The sequence below is a fragment of the Poecilia reticulata genome, chromosome 16 (genome assembly GCF_904066995.2).
Source record: "Poecilia reticulata chromosome 16, P_reticulata-male-v2, whole genome shotgun sequence".
NCBI classification, from domain to species: domain Eukaryota; kingdom Metazoa; phylum Chordata; class Actinopteri; order Cyprinodontiformes; family Poeciliidae; genus Poecilia; species Poecilia reticulata.
Genome location: NC_088845.1, coordinates 11317218 through 11342049, shown reverse-complemented (window position 1 = coordinate 11342049; position 24832 = coordinate 11317218). Strand labels below are relative to the sequence as shown.

General features: G+C 37.3%; 1 protein-coding gene across 1 annotated transcript; it reads right to left on the bottom strand.

Moving 5' to 3' along the window:
- Positions 1-89: 89 nt before the first annotated feature.
- phldb3 (pleckstrin homology-like domain, family B, member 3) lies at positions 90-23351 on the bottom strand. Its single transcript, XM_008431221.2, has 15 exons — positions 22848-23351; positions 14643-14798; positions 14325-14435; positions 13080-13217; positions 12538-12666; positions 10711-10893; positions 7965-8075; positions 5885-5986; positions 5583-5670; positions 4962-5115; positions 3285-3366; positions 2846-2992; positions 2010-2220; positions 1500-1585; positions 90-786 (listed from the first exon to the last, which is right to left on the bottom strand). The coding sequence occupies exons 2-15, from the start codon at positions 14787-14789 to the stop codon at positions 652-654; spliced, it is 1824 nt and encodes a 607-aa protein (XP_008429443.2). The 5' UTR covers positions 14790-14798; positions 22848-23351; the 3' UTR covers positions 90-651.
- Between the last annotated feature and the right edge of the window lie 1481 nt (positions 23352-24832).

Genomic DNA, 24832 nt, shown 5'->3' with positions numbered 1-24832 from the left:
AATGTATCTTCAGTTATTTTTCATAAAACCTTGGAATTGATCTCACCATTACTTTTCCAAAGATGATTCAATAAAAACAGACAAACATGAACATTTTTATAAAACAAACATTTAATGTTGCCCTGATACCAGAGTACAGTTTTATTTACCTGCAAACCAAAGCCATATAAACCTCAATATAATAAATAATCTTTAAAACTTCTATAACATTCCTTATCTGAAAACAAAGGCAAGGGGTGAATATGACAAAGAGGTCACCTCCAGTGTAGTGGCATATTAGAACAAATTACATCCTGTAAGTGCTGGTGGTTTTATTGTGCCCATTTCTGGTATCACCTGTAGTGTACATTACTCCTGTGATGCTGGACTGCAACCAGCAGGGGGAGCTCGAGATCCGTGAAAAAAATCCTGCCTGTAACAGACAGCTGAGTCACCATGAGCGAGTCCTTTAAAGATCCATTTTTGTGAGCTGCAGCTGATTAACTTATATCAGTAACAGTGTCCTCCACGTCTGACCCGCGGCACCTCCATGTGGGTCTTCTGAATCCCCCCAGGGCACATTTGCAGCAAATATACTGCCCAGACAGGAAAGGGGAAAAGAACCACAGTGGAGTCCGTTCAGTAGCTTCACTTCATAGTCACGTATTTAAGTCAATAGCGGCTGTGCTCGTCTGTTGCAGTGACAATGACATCCATCCAGATACGCATGGACACGGCATTGGAAGCCACCAGAAAGAACAGGCGATCGTATGTCTTCACACAGAACGTAAGGCTGGGCCGAGGAGACTAAACAGAAGACAGAGATATCAAGAGTCAGCTCACAAAGTTTCCCATGTCTTTACAGCAATATTGAGGCTTTAAAACACACAAATATTTGTTAGACCAAAACTTTACAACGGACTGCAATCAAGCATCTGCAATGTCAAACTGAAGCAAGAAAATCCTGTTTGTCTGCTTCCCTAGAAGTATGACAAATATCGTTCCTCAGAAATCTGGAGTAATTAATGAAAGAAAAAAAAACAACTGGCTGTTTTGATGTAGAGCAGAATATGACTTAAAGTTTACACCTTTCTTAAAAGTAGCCTGAATGCCTGAATGTCCAACAAAGCTATTTAATTTTTGTTGAACATAAAAGTAGCTTTATGTTGGACTAGATTTGTCTAGTGTAGAGGTTTAGTTTATTCTGTTAAAATGCTCTTGTTTTGCAAGTAGGATTGCTTTTGGAAAAGTTTAAACTAGTAAAATCATCTCAACTCAAGAAAAGTTGTAAATATTTTTCTGAGCTACTTGCTTTGCTTCTGACATCACATTTTTCTGAAAGATTATGCAAGCATTTTGAGGTAATTTAGAGATCAATGATCCAAGAAAGTATGTTTTCAAAATGAAAGAGGGGTTGCAGCCTCCATTTACAGACTCTAGAAATCAAAATTTACTGATTTGGTGCATCCAAATGAAAAAATCCCAAAAACTGCAACAGATTTGACAAAAGCCAAACTCACAGAGGTAGCCGTCCGTAGATGGTCGTAGTAAACTTCTTCTATAGCCTGAAAGTACATGACTCCCTTTAGCTTCCTCTCATCGCAGTCTGTAGAAAAAAAAATACAAAATATACATTTTAGGTCAACATAGTGTGACAATTTTAAGAGTTTTATTTTTAGTAACATTTTTATTTATTACACACTTATGTAATCTCAAAGTGCTACAAAATGACAATAGGTTATTTGTCACAGTCTATTAAAAAAAGCATTTTTCCTTACAATTATTCTAAACAAAACGTAAAATAGATTTCTAGGGTAAAAGCACTTTTGCATGATACTTCATCTGATCTTAAAATATGTGCAGTAAGAGACGGTTCCTCATGTATTTTTACAACAATAGCCTCTCTTCAGTGAGCTCAAATTGTGTGGCACACAGAAACCTTTTATTCATGCAAACACACAAATGCAAAGTCAATGAGCAAACATAAACACACGCACACACACACACACAACTTTGCAAGCCAGTCTAACCTGTATAGTAGGCCAGTCGTTTGTGGTCTGTGTCAAACAGGAACCATCTCTTCTTCCATGTCTTGACCCTCCCCCCTCGTTTCGTGAGAAAGCCGGCACACCGTCGAGGTGTGAGCCGCAGGTCCGTGCAGCTGGCAACCCCGTGACCCAGTGACTCTACATGGGCTCGAAGGTCAAAGTTTGGCGTTAGGAAATGGGGCAGGCTGCGCTTCTGGAAGGACAAGTGGAGCTTAAGTCACCCTCTAAATAGTACATTTTCCATGGAAAACACTACCAACATCCGGTGGCATTTTTTCAGCTTCAGAAAGGGGCTCTCTGTGGTCACATGATGAAAAGTTTACTACATTTGTATCAAAAATATGATGTAAGATATGGTCCTAGAAAAGAGGAAAAACTAATAATCTCTAGCCGAGCTACATGATGAAAATTGTTTTATAGATGTAACTAGACTATAATTCAGAACACCTGGGCCATTATTTTTATTGCACCCATCTTTACTGCTATATTACAGTACAACAATATTTATTCTGTTCTATTAATAAAATTTCATTATTTTAATGTGAATGACTCACTATTACAACAAACAACATAACTGATTAAGGAACAGAGCAATTTTCAGTAAGATCATTTATCAAGAAACTGGGTCAACATTAAGCTCATAAAACTGACTTACACATCTAATGGGCTTGGTTTGCTTATTATTATGTGTAAAGACGGGATTTAACCATAACATAACAAGTAAAACATGGAGAAAAATCTCTAGCATTTATTAGTTCTACAGCCACAATTTCTTAACTTTTCTAACCCTAGATTTAGGGTTTATGATTAATTTATACCTCTGAACCTGGCGATGAAAGGACTTGTACGGATTCATTTGCTCCTGTCTCTGGTCTATGTTGCGTTTCTGGTTCTAGTGGTTCTTCTCTGGAGGAGTTTAGTTCTCTTTGGCTTCTTTCTTCCAGCAACAACCGCTGCCTCTCTGCCTGTGTGCACACAGTCATAGAAAAAAAAAAAACTGTAACACATTAAAATGTACTATTTTTAAAGCAGCAAAAATAGAAACCCATTGGTTATGAAGCCACAAACAACTGGAGGTTTGAGCCTTCCAGTCTTGGCAGCTGCCAGTGCTACGAATATGCATTATAGGCGTGCAAACATCTGCTCAGTGGTTTCTTGGACAATCATGCGCGAGCTTAGCTGGTGTCACTGATCAACAGGCCATGTCTAATAAAGTGTGACAGTGACAATTAGTGTTTCCCATGGCAGGTGACTCACTCGTTCTCTGAGAAGCCTCTCTCTTTCTGCCTTGGCTTCCCTCAGCTTCCTCTCAATCTCCACAAGATCCAAAAGCGACGGACTGCAGAAACAAGAATCAGGAAACATCAGAATTAAAGAAAATAAATAAAAAAAATCAAAGCAATAGCATTGGTTGTTCTTATTAAAACAGCAAACCCCCCAAAATTATAATTTAATGGAGTGTTATAAAGGGCCATGCAGTCAGCATCAATCTAGAAAACAGTCAAATAGAAAAGTGTGTTGTTAGATTTAACCAATCTCATTATTCCATTATTTTGCAGGGAACAGAAAGACAGTTAAGTGTCTTTTTCCAACCAATATGACTTGCATGGCAATTTCAGTAAACCGGGCTATCCTCCAGTTTACTTAAAATATATTAGACATGTCTCTGTGTTATTGTCTTTGTAAGTAATGCTTTTTTTTTTAAACACGTCAATTTACTACTGCTTTTTTAATTTTAATAAACAAACCATCAGTGATACCATCTACACCACATTCATATCAGAAACTACTATATTTTTTACGCAAGTTAAAAAGTACCATTATTTTGAACTTGCAAAAGTAGCAAAATATAAATACGCCTTTATTATTTGGAATAAAACTGGCCCAAGTTTTGTATTTTCGGAATTGAATCAAAAAAAGCAACCTCATTATAAGCAGTGATGTACTATTCAGGAATGTGTTTATTTTTACTTTAGTGATAAGACATTAGGGCAGTAGCTATCCCAGTTGCTTGTACATGCTTGTGGGCCACACTTTGTCCTTCCACACAACTTTTTATTATCATGCCAAGTAAACAGGCAGGGTCACTGAAAGCAATGACCTTCTGTGACCTACCCTAAAGGATATATGAGACTCACTTTTTAAGCTGAGTTATTAAACAAATTGTGTTTTTAATAAGAATATATGATTTACAGAAACTGACCTGACTGTATACACTGAACATCATAAGAGCTCTAAATTTCCCTCAGATAGTCATGTCTCCTTTGAAACTGTGAATTATCATCAATACATCCGAAAACAAATTGAGCAAAAAACTTCCACATACTTATTATACACAGGGTTGATTATTTAACCCCAGCGTGCCCAAAAAAACTCCTTTTTGAACCGTTTTTAATTGTGGCATTATCTGACAACTAAATTTGTCCAATATATTATCAAAATATCAATCTGTCCAATATAACAGTCGGAGAATTCCTTGAATGCAGTATCTAGTTGGATTTTAATATTATTGGCATGCATCCAAAATCTGCATGCCAATAATATTTTTAAGATGCTGGATGGACTTTTGTTGATGTAAATACTTGTATATTTTTAGCTACCGAGATGCTAAATCTGATAAAAAGGGTTGAAGAAATGGAGTCAAGAAAATGTGGATTAACCGGAATCACTCTTCATAAAATTCAGCTATGCCATTACATTTATATGTTTTTCTAATATCGTGCAGCTATGAGATAATCATTCATACACCTCATAGCATGCTTTTACATCAAAGATTACATAAGTACAACTGTTGCACACTCTGATATGATAAGTAACATTTCTGTTGGTATCGATAATTAGAATAATGCATTACATATTCTGCATTTTTATCTCAAAGAAGTGCTACATAGTCCAAAAGTATCATATAGATCCACATGCAGTGATGAAACTCACCTTGCAGCACGAGAGCTTACTTCACTGTTGCACGGAGTGAGCAACCCACCACCGTTGCTGTTCCCTGGTCTGTGCCCGTTGCTTAGTCTGTGTGAGCTTATGGGGGAAGTGAAAGCCTCTGTCGTCTGGCTGTCTGGAGGAGTCCTCACCAAACCTGACAGTGGAAAGAAACAGGGAACCATAACCACTATATTTTTTTATTTATTTATAAATATATAAAAATTATATGTATATGCCAGAGAAATCTTTTCTGGGGCAATTCCAACTATCAACTTTAAATTACAGTGAGGAGGAAAAAGACCTTGGAAGACTTGACATGACTTAACAGATCAGGCAACTCAAATATTTGGAGCACAAAAGCAGATACCACTGTGGAGATTTTAGGCTTAAGCTTTCAGATGTTTCTATGCGACATGGGAGAATCATGCTCTCGGTCGTAGCAACAACCAAAAACTCTAAAGACACACCTTTGATTAGACTAAAAGGGAGGGAACTGAGCAAACAGACAAAATGAGGATATGAGTAGAAAGTGAGCACGTTGATTGTCTTGATTGTCATGAACTACAAAAGCAGGAGCAATTAAAAACACAACACAAGGAAAAAACAGGGTTGGCAACTCACCCTGCACTGAAATCGGCCTGTCGGAGGGTCTGTTGTTCCGATGTAAGCTTCGCCTTCTTGGCAAACTGACGGCTTCCTTGGATAGTTCCTAAAGAAGAGATTAATGTACAGTACGAGGGTCATCACATAAAATCCCATATCAAGATTATAAACTATGAACAAGTTCAAAACTGTAAATGCATTCCCATGATTTCCGGACGATCAACAATTTCCCCTTCTTTCACAACTTTTCAGTTGTTTCAGCAGTGAGGCTCATCATTCATAAGACAGATAAATTGACAAAGGCCTGACCAAATGCACACCTGTGGAGACTTGTGAGGTGTCAAAGGAGAGAGTGACATCATGCAGGGAGCTGAGGTGGTGAAGTTCGACCAATCAGTGAGTGGCTTCTTCTCTTTGGGAACCTGTTGGACCAGATTCAGTTTTGAAAGAACGGATATGAGACGGACACTTGTTACAAGAGACAAATGCTAAAAGTCTGCTTAAAATAACTGGAGACAAAGAGGTTAAAGATGAAAAACAGATTGCCTTGAAAAGATAGACACATCACATATGGCTGAGAATTAAACTACAGAAACACATCCAAGATGGATTGGTCATGATGAGATAAAAAATAAAAAATACATCACAGCCACAGTGTCTTTCCTGAAAACCCTCCCACCATGCTCGAGTCACAAACGCATGAGCAATTCAGTGACTACATTAAGTTCACTGTTTAACCCTTTTTGGCCCCATTCAGTTCTTCACACAAGCACATGGTGTCAGGAAATGTGTCGACAGTAAGCATTTATAAGAAATTGTACTTTCTCACAGTAAGAGGAAATCTGCTACAAGGCTTCCTATGTCCCATTCCTCAACATGGTGATCCAAACAGATTATCGCCTCATGCATTATTTACTATAAGCTGTTTAGCTTTTCACAGCCAAAGAATTCAGAACTTGGACAAAGATGTCAAATCAAGCACATCCTGCGCAAATTCGGTCATTCTTTCTGACAATGTCTCGTTCTCAACTCCTCCCTTTTGCTATGCAATTCTACCCTCTTTAGTCAACATTATGAACTAAAAGTTAAGTTTCAATTCCTATATATGACAGATTTGTGTTCATTCTTTTGGCTTACCCTTTGCTGCAAGGATGTAACACTTCTCTCAGCTTGGTTTCTCTCCCTTGTATGCATCCACACAAGCTCAAATCTACACACATACAACCACAGCTATACCACCCTCACGCTGCTTACTCCTCCCTCTGTTCTTACCCTCCCTTCGTTCCCTCCTCCCTTGCTCTCTCCCTCCAACTTAAGTTTCTCTCAGTTGCACTTTTTCTCTCTGATTTGTTTTTTCCTTTTCCTGATCTTGTCTCCTGCTCATAACAACTGATACTGTCATGACTCTTTTTAGGTGAAAACTGATGCCAGAAGAATTTAACCCAAACACAGTTAAAAAATATTAAGTAAATTACAGATTTTGGAATTGTAAGTATTTGTAAGAAACGGACTGTAAATTGCAAGGCATTGTTTTATGAAGAATCAAAATGAAGTCTCAAAAACAAACGAGTCTGGCTCCTCACCACCCACTGCTTATTCAAAACTAGGTCACAAATGCATCTCTCTATGTAAAGTAGGTAATCCAGGTGCAAAATGTCATTCCCAGGTCAAAAGAATCATCTATGAATCTCAGTAACTAATAGGTCAGACGTTAAAAGTACTGTAGATTGTACTTTATTTAGGTTACCCTGCATATGTGATCAAAGCCAAAAATACACACAAGTTTCTTCAAAACTGCATCTTCCATTTTAAAACAATAGTATATTTTAGAAAATGGTATCAAATATAGAATAGTGATCATGCTCAAGTCCAAGAAAGAAGCTAAGGGAAAAATAGACTTTGAAAGGCCATTATATAGCAAAGCATTTAGGTCAAAAAACATCTCAAAACAAATACATTTGTGCATTTTTGTCTAGCTTGTGTCAAGCACTGACATTTAATGAGGAACTAAAAAAACATAAGAATTGAGTTACACCAGGTCTTGCAAGTATTTAGTCCAACTCAAACAATGCATGTTAAATGGTAAATAACACCTGGGCAAAGTGCACTTTGGCTACATAAAATGTAGATTATGACACTGAAGGAAATGAATAAAAATAAAACTGAGAAGATTGTGAAAGCTCCAAACAGCAAAGAGAAGAATATGATGGTTACAGCCTCATTGTAAATCTATTTATTTTACCACCAACAATTGTTTCATCGCTTGCACAAAACCAATTCAGCATAACCAGCATTATTTTGAATTAGGTAATTTTTTTACATTAACAGTAGCATTGGCAATCTGAATAGCAACGGATATCTACAATAAGATAAATCCACAATATTAGAAAACCCTCGTACCGTTTGAGTTGCTTGTATTAGTTCTCTCTTCTCCTTCCTCAACGCATTCAGCTCTCTTTCCTTCTCTTTCTCCATCTCTTTCAGCTGTTTCTCCAACTGCTGGACTCGTTCCTGAAAATCCAGGGAATAATTTCCATCAGCTTGGACTGCCATATGGTTTCCTCTTCACAGAAGACATGCGATGTGCTGCAGCCAGTTTATTTAGCTGGCATGGGTTTCAATAAATTCTTCAAAAGGTTGTGATCCAATATTAGGATATTGTACTAAATGCACATAAAGCATGAATAGATATACCAACAAGATCCAAGTGGACTTTTCCCAAACAGAGATACACTTAAAAAAAAAAAAAAAAAAAAAATTTACAAATTATTTGGGAAACCACTGGAAATAAGCAGAACACCACCAAGGATAATGGATGGAATCTATTTAGGAATCCAAGGCCAGGAAGAAGCCAAAAAGGGTCATTTAAAGAAATACTGGATTATAATTTACCAGTGCAAGGATGCTGCATGTGACACAGTACGAAGCAGACAGACAGCTGAGCAGCCTTGTGCAGCTGGCTGCAGTGCAGCTGAGTCAACTACAATTCGCGTCTCATACAATCCCAGTCTTCATCTCATCGTTGGCACCCCCACCAGCATACTGAGGCTAATTGTGGAACAATTCAGTATTATGGGGACCAAATATGTTTTTTAAACGGACTTCACGATGCAGAAGGAAAGCACATTTGTTGCCACAGAACAATGTTTGCATTTTACACCAGGTACAACACTATAGTATTAGCAATGGTATTACAGTTCAAATTATTCATTTTCAAACTCTGAGTTACATTTATCAATTAAAAACTTTGGAAAAGCACTTTGCCAAATAGAAATCAAATTTACTTTGTTTTGTGTGATATAATATTTCACATCAATAAACTGTCAAAAGGCAAGTAATTCTATGACTTGAGCAACAGAGTCACCATGTGTTTTTTTAGGAGCAAAAAGTGATTTTACTGGGAAAGGAAAGGGGGAGCTAGAGAGCAATACTAGAAATCTAGCTGGGAAAGTGTCTTTTAGGTCTAGTATCTATTTAATTAATGTTTTTATAACAATGAATTAGTGGGAGACTTTATAGATGTTTCAGAGCAAAAACTAAATATTGTGTCACTTTTTATCCAACACTTGTCAGTATATAGGTTGAACATCTGTGTCTTTTGTATTTATATCACAAAAGGATGTGAGGAGTATGTTTACCTTTCATGTGAAGCTTAAGATCCACAAACGGGTTGTTTGGAAAAAAAAAAGCAAAACACCAACCTGACTGCCAAAGGAACAGTTGGTGCATATTTTGAGGTAAAGTACTGTATAAATATTCTGAACGCATGATGAAATGGCAAAAACTTATTACTATACTTATTACTATTACTATACAATGAAAATATAAGTTTCAACTTAAATTTATCAACGTGACAGTTACAAAGTAAAACTTTGTAGGCATGTAAATAAAAACTAAACTCTGCCAACTGTTTAAAAATGCAGAATATTACATATGACAAACTTTGATTGCAAGATTTATTAGTCAAGTAACAACCTGCCTCTTTGAATAGCTTAGAAATTCTCATGTGAACAGTTTCACTGTCTCATAAAGCCTGACTCATTCTGTGCAAAACAGCACAGGAAAATGTTTTACTGTGACAGCCACCAGATTCAACTTAAATAAAAAAAAAACCGGATAGTTCTTTTTAAATAATTTTGTCCAATTGAATCAAATTTAATCTGCTGTGGTCGTCAATTGTTTGATGCACTGTGTATTTTACAGAGAGAACATATTTGGATACGGGAAAAAAAAATGAAATGTTTTATGAAAATAAGTGATTATTATTTCAGATGAAAGGATATCATGGCTTTATATCAATGTTTTCAATACGTTCAGCAAAAATCTGGAGTCTCGCTTCAAAGATTCCTAAATGTTTTATCTTTTAATCCTTCTTAATGTCATCCCACCTCTGTTGTTTTCAGTCTGTCCTGCTCCGATTTGTTCTCTCATGGTGGCCTGTGATGTAATTAGACTCCCTGTATAGACTCATGTGACAGAATTAGGGTGATGCTTGGAGGTAAGGAGTTCAAGCTTGTGCCACCATTGAGGTTGGGGGGTGATGAGGTTCAAGGGATAACTCGTAGTTATAACCATTAACTGGGATCTATAGAGACAATTACAAATATCTATACTTTTCTTGGGTTTAATTTATTATGGGCAATGAGCTAAATGGAACTTGCTTAGCTGCAGAGTAAAAATTTTATCAGAGCACTGCACTGAAGAGTAAAGCCAGCAAAGCTGTGATTATTGAAGGAGGAGCGCAAGTTTTTTAACTTTGAAGTCAAGTCTCTGATCTGCCTTCTGCTTATTTTTAATGTCAAGCTAATTCATTTCAGCTGCAGAAAATATTTCAGGCACAAGAGGAAAAAAGAAAAGTTAGTAAAATTGGAAAGGGTCTTTTTTTAGTGTCAAGTTTAACATCCCACTAATAATGACAATGTGAACACACCAAAGTACTGGATTTCAGACATGTATTGTCATTATTTTGTCCATTTTTCTTATGCACACATCCAACATCACAACTCAGCTTAAGTAGGAGTTTAAGTAAGGATAAACACAGACATGGAGCACATGACTCACTGATAAGCTGCAATTTCTGTGCAACACCCTGGGGAGCCTTTGTGAAATTCACTGAAAAAAGTGATCCATGAGGAACACCGAGTACCTGCGCTGTGTTGACCACATGCTGCTGGCGGGAGATTTCCTTCCCCATTTCCCCCTCCGTTCCTTCCTCCTTGAGTTTCTCTTCTCTGTCTTCATCCTCTTCGCCAATGCCGCTTTCTTGTTCCAAAACACGAAACTCCCAGTCCTCGAAAGCCCGGATGGCCGCCTCCATCCTTTCCTTCTCCTTCAAGAAGGGTAACAAAAAAGTTCTGTCAGTTCAGTTTTTTGTTTAATTGAATTATTTCTGGAATTAACTGGATGCAGACTAGTTCTGGGAAGAATACTGGGTATTATGAAGAAAACAATAAGGAAGACACAGACATATATAGGAAAATGTGTCATTACAATTTATAAACCAAATATGGTCAGCTTTCAACACTGGTTATGATTATTAGTGTATCCATACTCAGTTGAACTTATACAAATGTCGCATTACAACCAGACACTAACGCATCGTACTGCAAGCTTAGGTTACAATATCCAAACACAAAGTATGACATCATTCAAAACCAACCAAGAATTGATGTCTACTTAATTAAACTGACAGGTCAGGGAACAGCAGTATTATGGACAAACCTGCACATCACCCTAAGTCAGTAGTCTCAAACTGCACTCCTCTAGGGTCCTGCAATTCTTTGTTTTTTTCTTCTTCAATGCTAATTCAATGACTTTGCAAAACTTCATTATTGAAATGAAATAAAATGAAATAATTAGATTCTTGCTTTAAGATTCGGATGTATGCAAAATTGCAAAGCTGTCTAAAATTTGCAACTTCTGTTTATTTGCTGCTGGCTATGGCATCTTTATTCATATATGCTAATTCTTTGTTACAGCAGGTTGTGCCAAACTGGCTTGTAAGTATTATTTTCCAACATTCAACATGTTTCAACAGAAGAAAACAAGCCCCACCAAACTTATCGTTAAACACCGTTTTTCCAATAATCTCTTTACTCTGCTCTGACACATTTGCTAAAAGAAATACACATCCTGTGCTCTGCATGAGTGAGTTAAACTCTTAAAGCTTGCAAACAGGTTAAACTGGTATTGAACAATAAAGTGTTGTTAAAAAAACAACATCATCAGTATTGATGAAAACACACCCTTTAACTTGAGACATTCTTTGAATCAAGACGGCCAACAACCAGTTGCAGATTTATGTTTTATTTGGAAGGTGAAACTATTAGATACACTGTCAGGCTCTTCGTTAATAAATTGTTGGTAGGAATATAGTGATATTCAATTCCTTACACTACATTAAATGTTTTTTAGTTAGATTTCAACAGATGGAAACATGTCATCTAACCAACATTAAATACTTTTTCCATTGAAAAGTTCCTGTGAAACAAAAGACCATGAGCAGGTTTACTGAAAATAGTAAGAGATGATGACAATGTCATTAGCAGAATTCAGTTTTCACAATTTTTTCTGCTCTGCATCTTACACTATATGGATCAGGTTGCTGACCTAAGATTTTTAAATGAAGTAGAGAAAACAAGCCCTTTATCAACAATCTAAACATTTTAAAACTCTGTGGGAGATCAGGACAATACCACAAATGACTTACAATCAAAATAAACAATGAAAATTTTTGTGCTGGTACCTGAATCTTGTTCTCCAAGATCTTATCTTCTACCATGCAGTCATAGTGATAAACAATGAGAAATATTTCCACTGAAGGGAGGCCATTAATGCAGATTTAAAGATACCCCTGCTACTTTTGTGAGTCCCCCACTCTCAGCCTGAGGTTTTTGTGTCACATGAACAACTTTAAAACATTTTATTACTGCTGAACATGCTGAAGATATTAGATACAGTGCCATCTGCTCACCTGCTGCAGCTGCAGAGTTAGCTGCTCTCTTTGGCTTTCTGGCTGATTCGGGATCAGTTTCTCTCTTTCCTCACAACTCTTCTTCAGTTCCTCCAGCCTGTGTCTCTCCTTCTCCAACTTCTCTCGCTCCTTCATTTCCAGACAACAACAATAACAACATACTAAACCAACAGTACAGTAATCCCAGAATTGCATAAAATCTCAATCAAAAACAGATCCCAAAACAGCATTCGGACAATTTCACAACCCTGTTTGCAGTCACTCCATCATGCTTTAATGCTCTGACAGGAGTGTAGCAGAGCGTTAAAGTCTACCAATGATTATCACACAGCAGTTGACTTATCATTTACAAGATCTTGTTTTATGTTGATGGTTCATTTCTGGTCCCACTTGTTTCTCAAGAATCCCTTAAGATAACTTTAACTGGTTTTACTGTAATCCATACAACAAGAAAATACTTTCTCACATTAAAAGAAGAGGTTAAAAAATATAAATGCATTCATAGAAAATAATTCAGGTCCTTTTATTAGTGTGGGACTTACCTTAAGTCTGTCAGTGCGTTTGTGCTTCTCTCTTTCTCTGGCTTGTTGTTGCAGTGCCAGCAGTTTCTGCGAGTGTCTGTGCAGCTGCTTCTTCTCCGTCTGCAGCTCTCCTTGCAGCAAGGCGATCTCCAGCTGCAGCTGAAAGGACAAGAGAGCTGACCAGGCTGAATCATATCAACCAGACACTGAACCAGTCAGAGTCACACATTCTTTAAGAATGACTTTAGGCCGTCTGAGAGCTTTCAGTTTTTTTCAGTTTTTTATTTATTTATTTTTTAATTGTCTGAAATTTCCAAATGAAAACAACTAATATTTTGGTGCATCTTTAAACAAACATTATTGAGATTTAGCTCTCATTTCAGTTCACACTGTTAATACCAAAAAGTAATATTGATAGCACTTACCTTTTACACTACACTCTTAAAAAAGCTTCTCTCATTGTCCTGTTTTAGATTTACTTTTCAGAAAGCAAAATAAATGTGAAAATTGATCAAAAAGTTTAGTTTTACTAAGACACTAAGAGAAAAACAATGTTGGCCTTTCTCTTAAAAATACAGAGATTGTATTTAAAACAAGCTGGCGAATAAAATCAGTTATCCATCCATTGTCTTCCTCCTATTCAGGGTCAGGTTGCAGGGGCAGCAGTTTAAGTAGAGAAACCCTGACTTCACTCTCACCAGAAACTTTAGTGGCAGGGGAGAATCTTTAATTTTGTAAAATACAAACATTTGAGATATTATTTTGACTATATTTAGCTACATTATGGTCAGAAAGCAAAGTTAGAAGTGGTAGCATACATGGTGTTTCAGTTTCATTCCTCTTTCTTCTGTGGTTCAACATCAGACATTCCCACTCTGAGTTCAGCTTACTCAAATTAACAGAAACTAGGTGCATGGTCAGAGCAAGAGGGTTCACATTTACAGTGAAGACATGAAAGCACAGGGATTCCCAACTTCATTCTTTTTTAAGGAGAACTGAGTTGGTCTTTTTCTCTTAGAGAGGCATGAGTTTGTCAAACACCTGATCACTCCAAAAGAAAAAACCGTTCAGCAATGCCGGAAGAAGCAGGCCTCAGTTCAACTTTGTCATGTAAAAGGACACCATTGTGAAGTTCAAAGTCCTTCACAAACTATGAACCTGTTAGATTGAACACGCTAATGCACAACACTTCTTCAAACTGTCTGATTTTGGGATACTAAGGGTAATTATTTATCACAATCTGTAATGATTACATCAGATTCTCACCTCAATCTTCAGCTCTTCCTTTTGCTGGTTGATCTCTGTAATGCGGTTCTGAAGCATTGAATTCGATGAAAAGAACCTGGATGAGCCCACCTCTGGCTTCTTAAGGCAGGACTGACAAAGGAGAAAAAGAAAATGTCCAATAAATCACACAAATCAAACCAGCCTTAAGTTTAGACCTCATGATTCATCGTTTTGACCTGAATCTAAAACATTTTCCATTCTAAGATTGAAAGAAAGTGAAACAGACTTCAATTCAGCACAAAATAGATTGGCTAACTGCTTTTCAACGTTCATAAAAACCTCACTTCCGTCTGTTACCTTCTCACTCTCTGTGCTGCTGCTCTCCGTGTCAGACTCGGCCCCTGAAGAGGCGGGACTCTGACCTGCAGCCACTCTGCTGATCCATGGCTGCCGCAGACTCTGCTGCCACTGGCTCCTGGAGTTTTCCATGTTATGTTGGGGCATCTCTAAAGCCTGAAAACAAATAAGCAGTTAAAATTAAAGAAAATATTATCTTTAATAAATACTACAACTTATCACACAGTAACGGTGAGAGCATATGAGCAAATCAGGTGACAGTAGGGGGTAATCCCACAACAATTGTGCGAATTGGGAAGTTAAAACACAGAAATCCCTGTGGGTTTCCAGAAAGAAGTCTGTGACGGGGAAAGCGTCACGCTTTGATGAGGAAGCAAAAGCAAAAGATTGGAGCGATTTCAGGATGTGTGCAGTGGTTTGTGGTTGCATTTCAGGGGCTCAGTGTGCACAGAGGCCTTACATGCAGCAGTTTTACATTTCTGCAGAAAGCTTTGATGTTCAATAGCAAAGAAGAAATGTATGAAAAACCATACATCTGACAATTACTTTGAAGTACTGTTTTCATAGGGCTTTTGTTTTGTCACTCACATTCATGCCATTCATGTGGATATAATTATAATATTATGTATTGTGTTTACCAACTGTTACATGAAAGTGATTCCCAACTTTTGGGAATTTGTCCTCCTAAAAGCCAGCATTATGCTGCGGTCTTTTATTCCATGTTGCCCTTTGGCTTCAATTGGTGCTTTCTCCGTACACAAATACATGCAGGCAAGAAGACACAAACTTTCAGTCTTTGCGACCTTCAAAACCAACATGTGGGAATTCTTGTGTTGAGAACTTTTTCCCACCGTTTTCCTCCTCGAGTGCTTCGCCCCCTCCCTCTGTTCTGAGATCAATGCCTTATTAGGCTGGTGGCAGAGAAGGATGAATGAAAGCACAGAGATAAATATACAGCAGAGATTTAAATGGGGCTTCCTAGTGATAAACGGTACAATGATATCTAGAAAAAAAATGGTAATGGACAGAGATGGTTAAAAAAAAGCAGTAGTAGTGTTGTAGTACACTCCCAGTGTACAACAGCAGTTTTACAGGCATAAAAACAAAGTGCTACCACACCAACTATTTACCACCAACTACAAAGATAAGTGTGACTTATCTTTGCCGTGAAAATATTTGAAATCTGCTTATTCGTTTCCCATTTGTCTGATAGAGTTATCACAAACTTTAAGAAAAATATGACTAATGCAGTATAACAGGAAAAAAAGCATCAATGCTGCTCTGTGACCTGGACAAATAATCAATAAATGATACAAAAATGAGATGCAACTCCTTGGAAATGATAAATAAAAGACACAAAATCTGTCTTTTTTGTGTTGCTGAAGTTCAATGAATAGATAATAACAGTAGTCATCAGGTGCAGCGTCAGTTCTGCGAGTACAACACAGCCGTGAGATTCTGTGCTTTATGTTAAAACACAAGTCATAAATGAATAAAATGAATATCAGGATTTATGCATCTGCATGGCATTTTATCATACAGGTTTGTATTTTTGGATTTATTGCAATGCCTTCTCTTCAACACCGATTCTAATCTAATCAGAATTGATATTAAAACAACAATATATTCACTATGGAAAGCATTTTCAGTATCGCATTATCATTTAAAAAGGCAGACACTGACCATTTCTACATGTTATATTATCTGTGAAAGACGCTCAGAGCAGCAGTAGAGAGAGAAAGAAAGAGAGAGAGATTGAGTCACATTATTATACAAACATTGGTACAAGTGTTTGACCTCCAACTAAAGTCCAGTTAGATACCCTATCAACATCCCACACGAGAGGGAGTTATTCAGGGGTAAAGTCTGCAGTTTGACTACTGTGTTCAAATGAAAACCAAAAGCAATAGAAATCTTGATAAGTTGCCCCAAAGACACTCAAAAGAGTGAGAGTGAGGGAAGTAAATATACCAAAATCAGCAGACGCAGAGTTCAGCCTGAGAGCGAGATCAAAGAACAAAACAAAGTTTTGTGCCCAAAATTGGATTTGATTGCAGGGAGGGGAGCGCCTCTGGAGAATTAGATAGGAGAAAAACAGTGAACGGAGGTGCAGCTAGGCATTCAGTGAGCAAGTTTGTGTGCTTGTCATGCAAACACTGCCTTGAGCGATCACAAGAAACAAAAAAAAGGAAAAAAAGGTACAACAACAAATTCAGCCTTTAAAACAGATGCAATAAAATGTGAAACCATGTTCATTTTCAGACTAACCAACCAAGAAAAACTAAATCCTGACAACAGAAACTTACCCAGTCAGACCAGTGTGAGGAAATAAGTAATGTAGGTTCAACAGCAGTAGAAGTAGAGCAGAAAAGAATGTTGTCCATGTCATATTATCTCACTATGTCCTCACATCAGCCAGGCTTATCAGCCTCTCTCTCTCAACGCCAGGCTCCAATGGAACTTTGCACACTCCCAATATTACAGACTGCAAGATTGCATTTTATTTCATCTAGAAAGGCCAAAGGAGTTTCAGTGGGAGTAATGTTGTCTGAAAGAAGTGGCTTAATCTGAATCATAAATTATGACAATATTTTTGTGGTTAAGAGTAATAAAGAGAAGAGGGGTGGTAGATTGAAGATAGAGTTGCAAAATATCTCATCACAATTGTTACAGCAACACCAGTGCTTTGAATATCACAATGGTTGCAGACACTGTAATAATGGAATAAAAAAAGACAGTAAACAGAGTTATTCTCAACAGTTTGTCAACAAAATATTCAGAGATAGTGTTCCAGTTGCTCTGAACTGCAGTGCTAATTAAAACACTTATTGTAAATTTCTTAATTGCTGTCTAAGCTGGTGAGTTCAACTTGTATTGCAGGATACAAGTGTTATTGCAGGATGTTGTATGAATGCAAGCACAATATCCCAATGTTGTGCTAATTTTAATTCACCTCAAACTAGGTGGTCAAAAGTCTTTAATGAACCCCACTTTGAGCATTACTGCAGACATGAATGTGGATTTGGACTTGGCTCTCCTTAATAGAGAGGTTAGAATACCAGGTTGGGAGTCCTCATTTTGCTCATTCGAAGTGAGTAGATCAATAAATGTATAGATTCTTCAGCTTTAGACTGATCATGATGTCAAAGATTGATGCAATTTGCACTTTACGTGACACATGAATTCCATAAAGAAACATTTTTATTTTCTCACTTTCTGACATTAGATAAGACAAAATATGTCCTATTTTATGTTTCTTAGAATTCCCCACATTGTTTTTATGAGCAATAAACTCTGAAGTTTACATGCACTCCCTAAGTACTTGGTACCATTGGCTCCTGTGTGACTATTGTAGCAACTGTAAAGCTTGGGTTTAACCTTTTTGAGAATCTGCCTACAAGTTTCTCACAAATAAATGGAATTTTGACCCGTTCATCCAGACAGAACTGGTGAAACAGTTAAGATTTGTTGGATGCCTTGTTTCCACAAACATTTTCAAGTCTGCACACAAATTTTCTGTGGGACTGAGATCAAGGCTCCAAGTTACATTATAACTAACTGGGAGGAATGCTTACAGTCATTGTCCATTATAAAGACCCATTCCTGCCTAGACTTCAAGTTCTCAAGTTCCTAGCTGACATCTTGAGGGTTTGCTTCCACATAATGGTCTTTCCTCATGATGGGATAATGTTCTCAGCCTTGCAAGCTTTCCCATTTTTTCTCCAGATGTAATACTCATTACGGTCAAGACCACTAGTTCCAGAAATTGTTTTTTTTTTTTTTTTCTGAGAGCACTTGCAAATTATGTTGCTTCTGGAGTAATGACTTCACAAGGAATTTGTTCTGTAGTCGTTACAAACATTTTGCCCCAAAGCAAGTTCACCTATGGGACACAGAACCTTCAAGATCAGCGTAAAGGTTTAAGCCGTTTATAATTGCATTTCACTGTTTGAAGACATGACTGAAACAAAACTAGTGGAGGGATAATTATCTCCCTGGCTGATTTTTTTTATTTAAATGTATTTTTCAGTCAAACAAGCAAACATTGTCTTTGGGGTGTTGCGTTGGTGTTGATCATGAACCAGCAAAGCTAAATAATAGAACATTAAACAAAATGTCGATGTTCACCATGTTTTACTGTGTTTCAGTGTTCTCTGAAAAGCTCCACGCATCTGGTAATTAACCTGTGACTAATCATATTTCAAAGCATGACTAATCCGTCCCTGAACATGAAACCATCATAATGTTGCCACACCTTAGCTCTCGAACAAAGGCAATAACAAAAACCCACCCATTATGGCTAACATAGCCCTATCCCTTTCTGGACCCCCTCATTGAACACTGACACAGCATTGTGTATACCGAACCATAAAGTCAACACCGACAACAGCTATATTCCACTACCTACATTCAGGACAAAAGAGCGGGGATGATGGTATGCTCTGTGTGGGTGTGAATGCTGATTACAGTCTGTCACCAAGCATTCAGTGAGAGGGAAATATAGGCAAACATGTCACAAGTGGAACATGTGAGCATAAATGGCCTGTAAAGAAGGAAGGCATAATAATCCATGAACCAATACACACACAGTCGTCCTGTTCCTTCAAATGAATAAAGTAAGGCGAGTCTGAATGACTCAGATAAACTAAGTTGTATAATGACTAAATGCACAAATAGTGGGAAGGAATCACAAATAACTCTGTTGCAAAACAAAGCAATGAATGCTCATCAAAAAAAGTCAGAATGGTCAAACTTTTTAAATATATTATTAGAGGAGCTAAATGTGACCTGACCCTGTCCTGAAAGAGAGTAATCTCTGGGTCACATTGAACTTCAAATGTAAACAGTACGAAGCAAGTTTGTGTTCACTCGCCAGTTTGAAGAAAAGTTAATCTGTGGAGAAATATAAGGATTGTATCCAAGTCATACATTAGTTTGATGTAATCCACTCCTGCTATTTGACAACATTATGTGTTTAGGAAACTCCTGCTAAATGTATGTCCACCTGGTCAACAACCTCTAGCCACACAGCACTTCTGCTCGAATCTGGAAGAACTGTCTATTGATAGAAAACAGTTTACTTTAACTGTAATAGTTTCCTTTCAGAAGACTGTCATAATAAATGTTTCATTCTTTAAAAAAAGAATTAAACCTAGTTAAATTAACTAGCAAGATGTTGTCCATTTGCCTTAAAGAAAAGAGAAATCAAATCACAAATAACTTGGCCATCATTTTCATTCACTTTGTTGTAGAAACAGAAAAATCATGGTTCAGTAAAGTGGATTTTGTTGAAAGCAGAAAGAATCTGGTGCACTGAACCTTATCGCACAGTTGCACAAAACAACAAAGGAGCAGCAACAACATGACAAAATGCTTCTGTAGTCACTGTGTGGTTGGTTTTCATCTGTAGAAGATATAAAAGCAAAACCTGCTATTAATTCATTTTGACGTTGGTAGTTCTGGTTGCACATTATTTTTGTGAAAACCAGATTACCAAATCTTTCTCCAATCAACATTTTCAATGTAATAAGTTAGTGTCCTTCTTTTACTTTCCAAAAAAAAAAGTGCAACCCAGATCTAATCTAATAACATGAGCTACCTACAACTACAAGCATGCTTTGAAAAACAAATTAAGTCATACTTCCGATGGTTAGTAATGAGTACAATTTCTGTGCAATAAAGGTGGTTTAATGTTTACAAAGGCCAATCCTGCTTCCTTAGACCAGATGAAAATGAAACTGGGCATGGATATTAAGCTGACAGAACAAAAATGATGGACTTTCCCAAAGTAACCCCTGAATCTTTTGCTTAAAGCTCCTCCTGGCTCAGTCCCAATAACCGTCAAGTTGTCGCCTCGTTATTACAGCGAGTCTGAGTAAATGGTGACAATTCAGCAGAACTGAACTGCAAAACAGTTGCAAGTGATCCAAGTTATTTATTATTCGGTCTGTACCATTTATGAACAAAACAGTGAATATTAGCTTTTGCTTAATTGATTGAATTAATCAACGCACAATTTTTAATCAAATAGCCACTGATTTAAAGCATTTAACTGTAACACTGGCTCTACGCAGTGTTAGAGCCAGTTTCACCAGGTCCTTATCCTGGTGAAACGTTTATCTCCATCCCAACCCAACTGTTTTGCTTTCTGTTCTGTAACAAACCTTTGAGGCCTTCACATAACAGCTGTCTTTATGTTGAGATGAAATTACACACAGGTTGGCTATTTAATAATTTGTTAACTGCTGAAGGCAACTGGTTGCAGTGTATCTTTATTTAATGCTATTACAGGTATGCAAAGGAACAACACGATATTTTTTTTGTTTTTAATCATAAAAATATTGATAACCATATCTCATTTGCTTTATGTTGTTTATTAAAATCTAAAATATTCGAGATTGCATTTGTAACAGGACGAAATGTGAAAAAGTGCAGTCTTCACAGGAGTTAAAACATCACATTGTGTCAAAATATTTCACAGCCTCACATAAAACATTTCATAATTAATGGCTATAAAGATCAAAAGACTTCAAGAGTAAAATAACCAAGTTGAAATACTGGTTTAAAAGCTTGTGATGCAAGCACTGTTCAAAGACTTGAAAACAAAAAAAGAACCATTGCAACTATTTCACTAGTTTCAATCATCACCTGGGAATGTCAGCTTCAGGCAGACACAGACAAAAGCCCGTTTTCAAACTCTGGCCAGTCCTTCTTCTGCATGTCTAACTTTTTCTTTTTGTCAATAACTGCATTTCGGTTTGTCAAGATACAGGCCAAATAAAGAAAAGATACAGGCCAAATAAAGAAAAAATGAAACCCAAAGCTTAAGTGATATAAATATGAAATCACTGTTTGAAGTGTCTTAATTCTGTGAGGAATTGATTTGTTTATCCATTAAAAACCAAATGCTACATAAGCACATGCATAAAACCATGTAAACACTTCAGCTGCATAGAGATTTAGGTAGTGATCCTAATAATCTCATTACAGTAATGCATTGAAGTCCAATTGCAGTTTTTAATAAAATCAAGCTTCAATTTAAAAGGTGTTTAAATTTCATTGTTGCACACAGCTTCATCTGACCAGAACGCCCTGCGGCCTCAGTGCAGGTTTCACCGATGGCTGCAAACCTACACCGTCTGATGTTAACATTATTGTTCTTACTTAAACCTATGATTACAGGGTCCCCCAACAGGTTTAGTTGCATTCTCTCAAGGATACTGAAAGCCAGTTGGAAAAAGAGAAAAATCAGTTCAAAAGAAAAGAACACAAACAGAAAGAGTGCAAATAACTTCTGCGAGGCATCTGGCAGAAGTCCATCCAAATGTCATTTTTCATCACAAGAAAAAGTATAAGAAAAGTTAAACAAGAGTTAAACAACATCCAAAGCGCTCATTCAAGTACTAAAACCTTATAATAAAACATGAGGGATTTTTTTCTCGCTTCCCAACCTTTCATTGTGTGATAACTGTACTCACAGAGATTCCTCTGGTCTGAGTTTGTCTGTGGGAGCTGTGATGCAACAAAGACCAGTCCGACCGAAATAACAGTCGAGAACTCACAGGGCTCAGACATAGATTTGTCCAATAGCAATCAAAACGAGACTTCTGTGCGCGTCTGAATGAGAATTGAGGGAGAAAAAAGGCTAAAGGCAGAAGTCCCCAGACAACAAATCCTCACAATCCTACCTCAGCCATGTCACCCACCCACTCTGTTTACCCACAGAGTGCTGATGGAGGGATAAAGGGCCAGAGATCTCAAGGTCTTTGTAAACACAGGAGGGGGTGTGTGTTTGTACTTAGTGTATTGTCATGGGACAAGCTTTGACAAACACACATTTAGTTCAGAGAAAGTTTCTGTAAGTAGAGATAGAAGATCTTGAAAAATGAACTACAGGTGTGTATTTGGAATAAACCTGATCAATCCTGTATTTCATAAACACTGCTCACCTTCAATAAAGTAGAGCAGTTTAGTATACGATAACATTACATATCAGGAAGTTGTAATAATTCCTCTTTTGCTGTAAGTAGATAAAGTGCATCAAAGAGTTTCCTAATATTACCATTAATTGCCAAAGAACACTACTGCTCCTGTAGCTTGAGCAATTTGTTCATGTTTTCATATACACTCCTGAAGCGCAGTGCTGCGTGTGCGTCTGTTGACTAAAGCTGGAAAGTGAAAAAATAGTAAATAAACCCATTTTACCTGGAAAACGCGCTCCCATTTAAACGACTGGAGATGAGGCTTCCTCCGTCCATAGCAGAGCGTCAGAGACGAGAACCGTGTAGTGAAGCGACTTTTAGACCCGTTTCACTTCAAGCGCAGGCTCAGGAAGACTCCTCCGTCTCTGCAGTCTGTTGCGAAGCAGGACGCAACGTTTTAGCTGTTTTCTTGCCTAGGTTATGTCCGTGGTTTGAACCTCTCTCCTGAGAACTGACAAGTCGGTGTGAGCAGAGCGTCGGCGTCAACAGGTGAGGCTGAGCTGTGAAATCACGCGGGGGAAGGTGACGACAGAGGCGGACACAGCCTAGTTAAACGAACAGCCCAACGGTGGAAACATTGTTCTCGAACAGTTCGATGTTATAATGTTTATCCACCGCAGATCTATAAATAAAAATTATGTTTTTTTTTTCTTTTTTCTTTTTGAATTATGCACTGAAATGTGGAGTCTATTCTGGGAACTAGCGCGGTTTTGTCAGTGCTGACTCATCTGGGCTCCTTTCCAAAATTCTGTTTTAATATTTTCAACGACTAAAAACTTCCATGAAGTGTTTATACAGTCAGATTAACGTCGAATCAACTGATAAAGCCAGACATACAGATACGCCTCAAAAAATGTGGTTATTATTTAAAAAAAAACATTTATTTGAATTCATATGGTAGATTGACATTTTGTCAATCTACCATATGTAGAGCTGTAAGAACCTGTAACCATATGTAGAGCTGTAAGAACCTGTAAGTACCATATGTAGAGCTGTAAGAAGTTTGTTTCTGGAAGAAAATGAGACATCTTTAAAATAAAAAAAATCGTATGGGGGGTATACATTTTTAATATTGTTTTATTTATTATGCTTGTCAAAAATAATTCATACCCTGGTCAATAGTCAGTGGGAAAATCAATAATTGCTGAACTGTGATGGCCGTCAGGTGCAAACCCGCTGCATGCACAAGAATGATGCAAACTGCAAAATGCACATGCACAAAAAACAAATGCAAAAGAAAAACGCTACAAACAAAAAATGCTGAATTTACAAAAAAAAAAATTGAAAGCAAAAACCTACAATAAACAAAACAAAAGCATAAGAAAAATGCTGCAACATCAGAAAATTGCTGCAACACAGGAAAACGAAGCAAAATATAAAATTGTAAGGCCCTCTTCAGGAACTTGAAGAGATGAGGATTGAGAAAGCATAGGTGCACTGTAGAAATGTTGTTAAAGATCAAAGAAACATAATTTGAAAATAAATACGGAAGAATTATTATATTTATTTTTGATTAATATAGCTTGCCTGGCTATTGGCCTTCTGATGCAAATCCACTGGATTCTAATCTCACGTCACAGCAGAGCTTGTGCTTTTTTTAGCTAGTGTTGGACCAGTGACACGTCTAAAAGTTGCAGGACACTGCACTCTGACTCTTGTATTTAAATACCCCACATATATGCAATGCATAGATTTTGTAATGATAATGTTGGTTGCAAATAATTCACATTTTCCCTTTCTTTTCAATCATTTCAATTTCATTCCTTGTGGCCTGCATCTACCTGTCCTTGCTGGGGTTCTGCTATCTCCACTGGGTATTGGGTGCAAGATTGATACATTGTAGGTACATCACCACCAGTCCTTCAAAGCATAAAACAGAGAGACAGAACCAACAACCTTGAACACAAGAACAGAAAAGGAATTTAGAGTAACCAATTGATCCAATATACATGTATATGGACTGTGAGAGGACGCTAGAGAGAACCTATGCATGTAGAGAGAGAATATGCAAATTCCACGCAGAAAGAGCTCAGAACCAGAAGTCAAACCCAGGACCTTCTTGCTGTAAGGCAACACCAACCTTTCCACCAGCCAGTCGGTTGTTACAATAAGCAGCAATATTTTAGTTCTATTTTTCTAAACTAATGCAAACCAATCATTAATATAGAAATGTGTACCGATATGTTCAGGGGGGAAACAATCTGGACA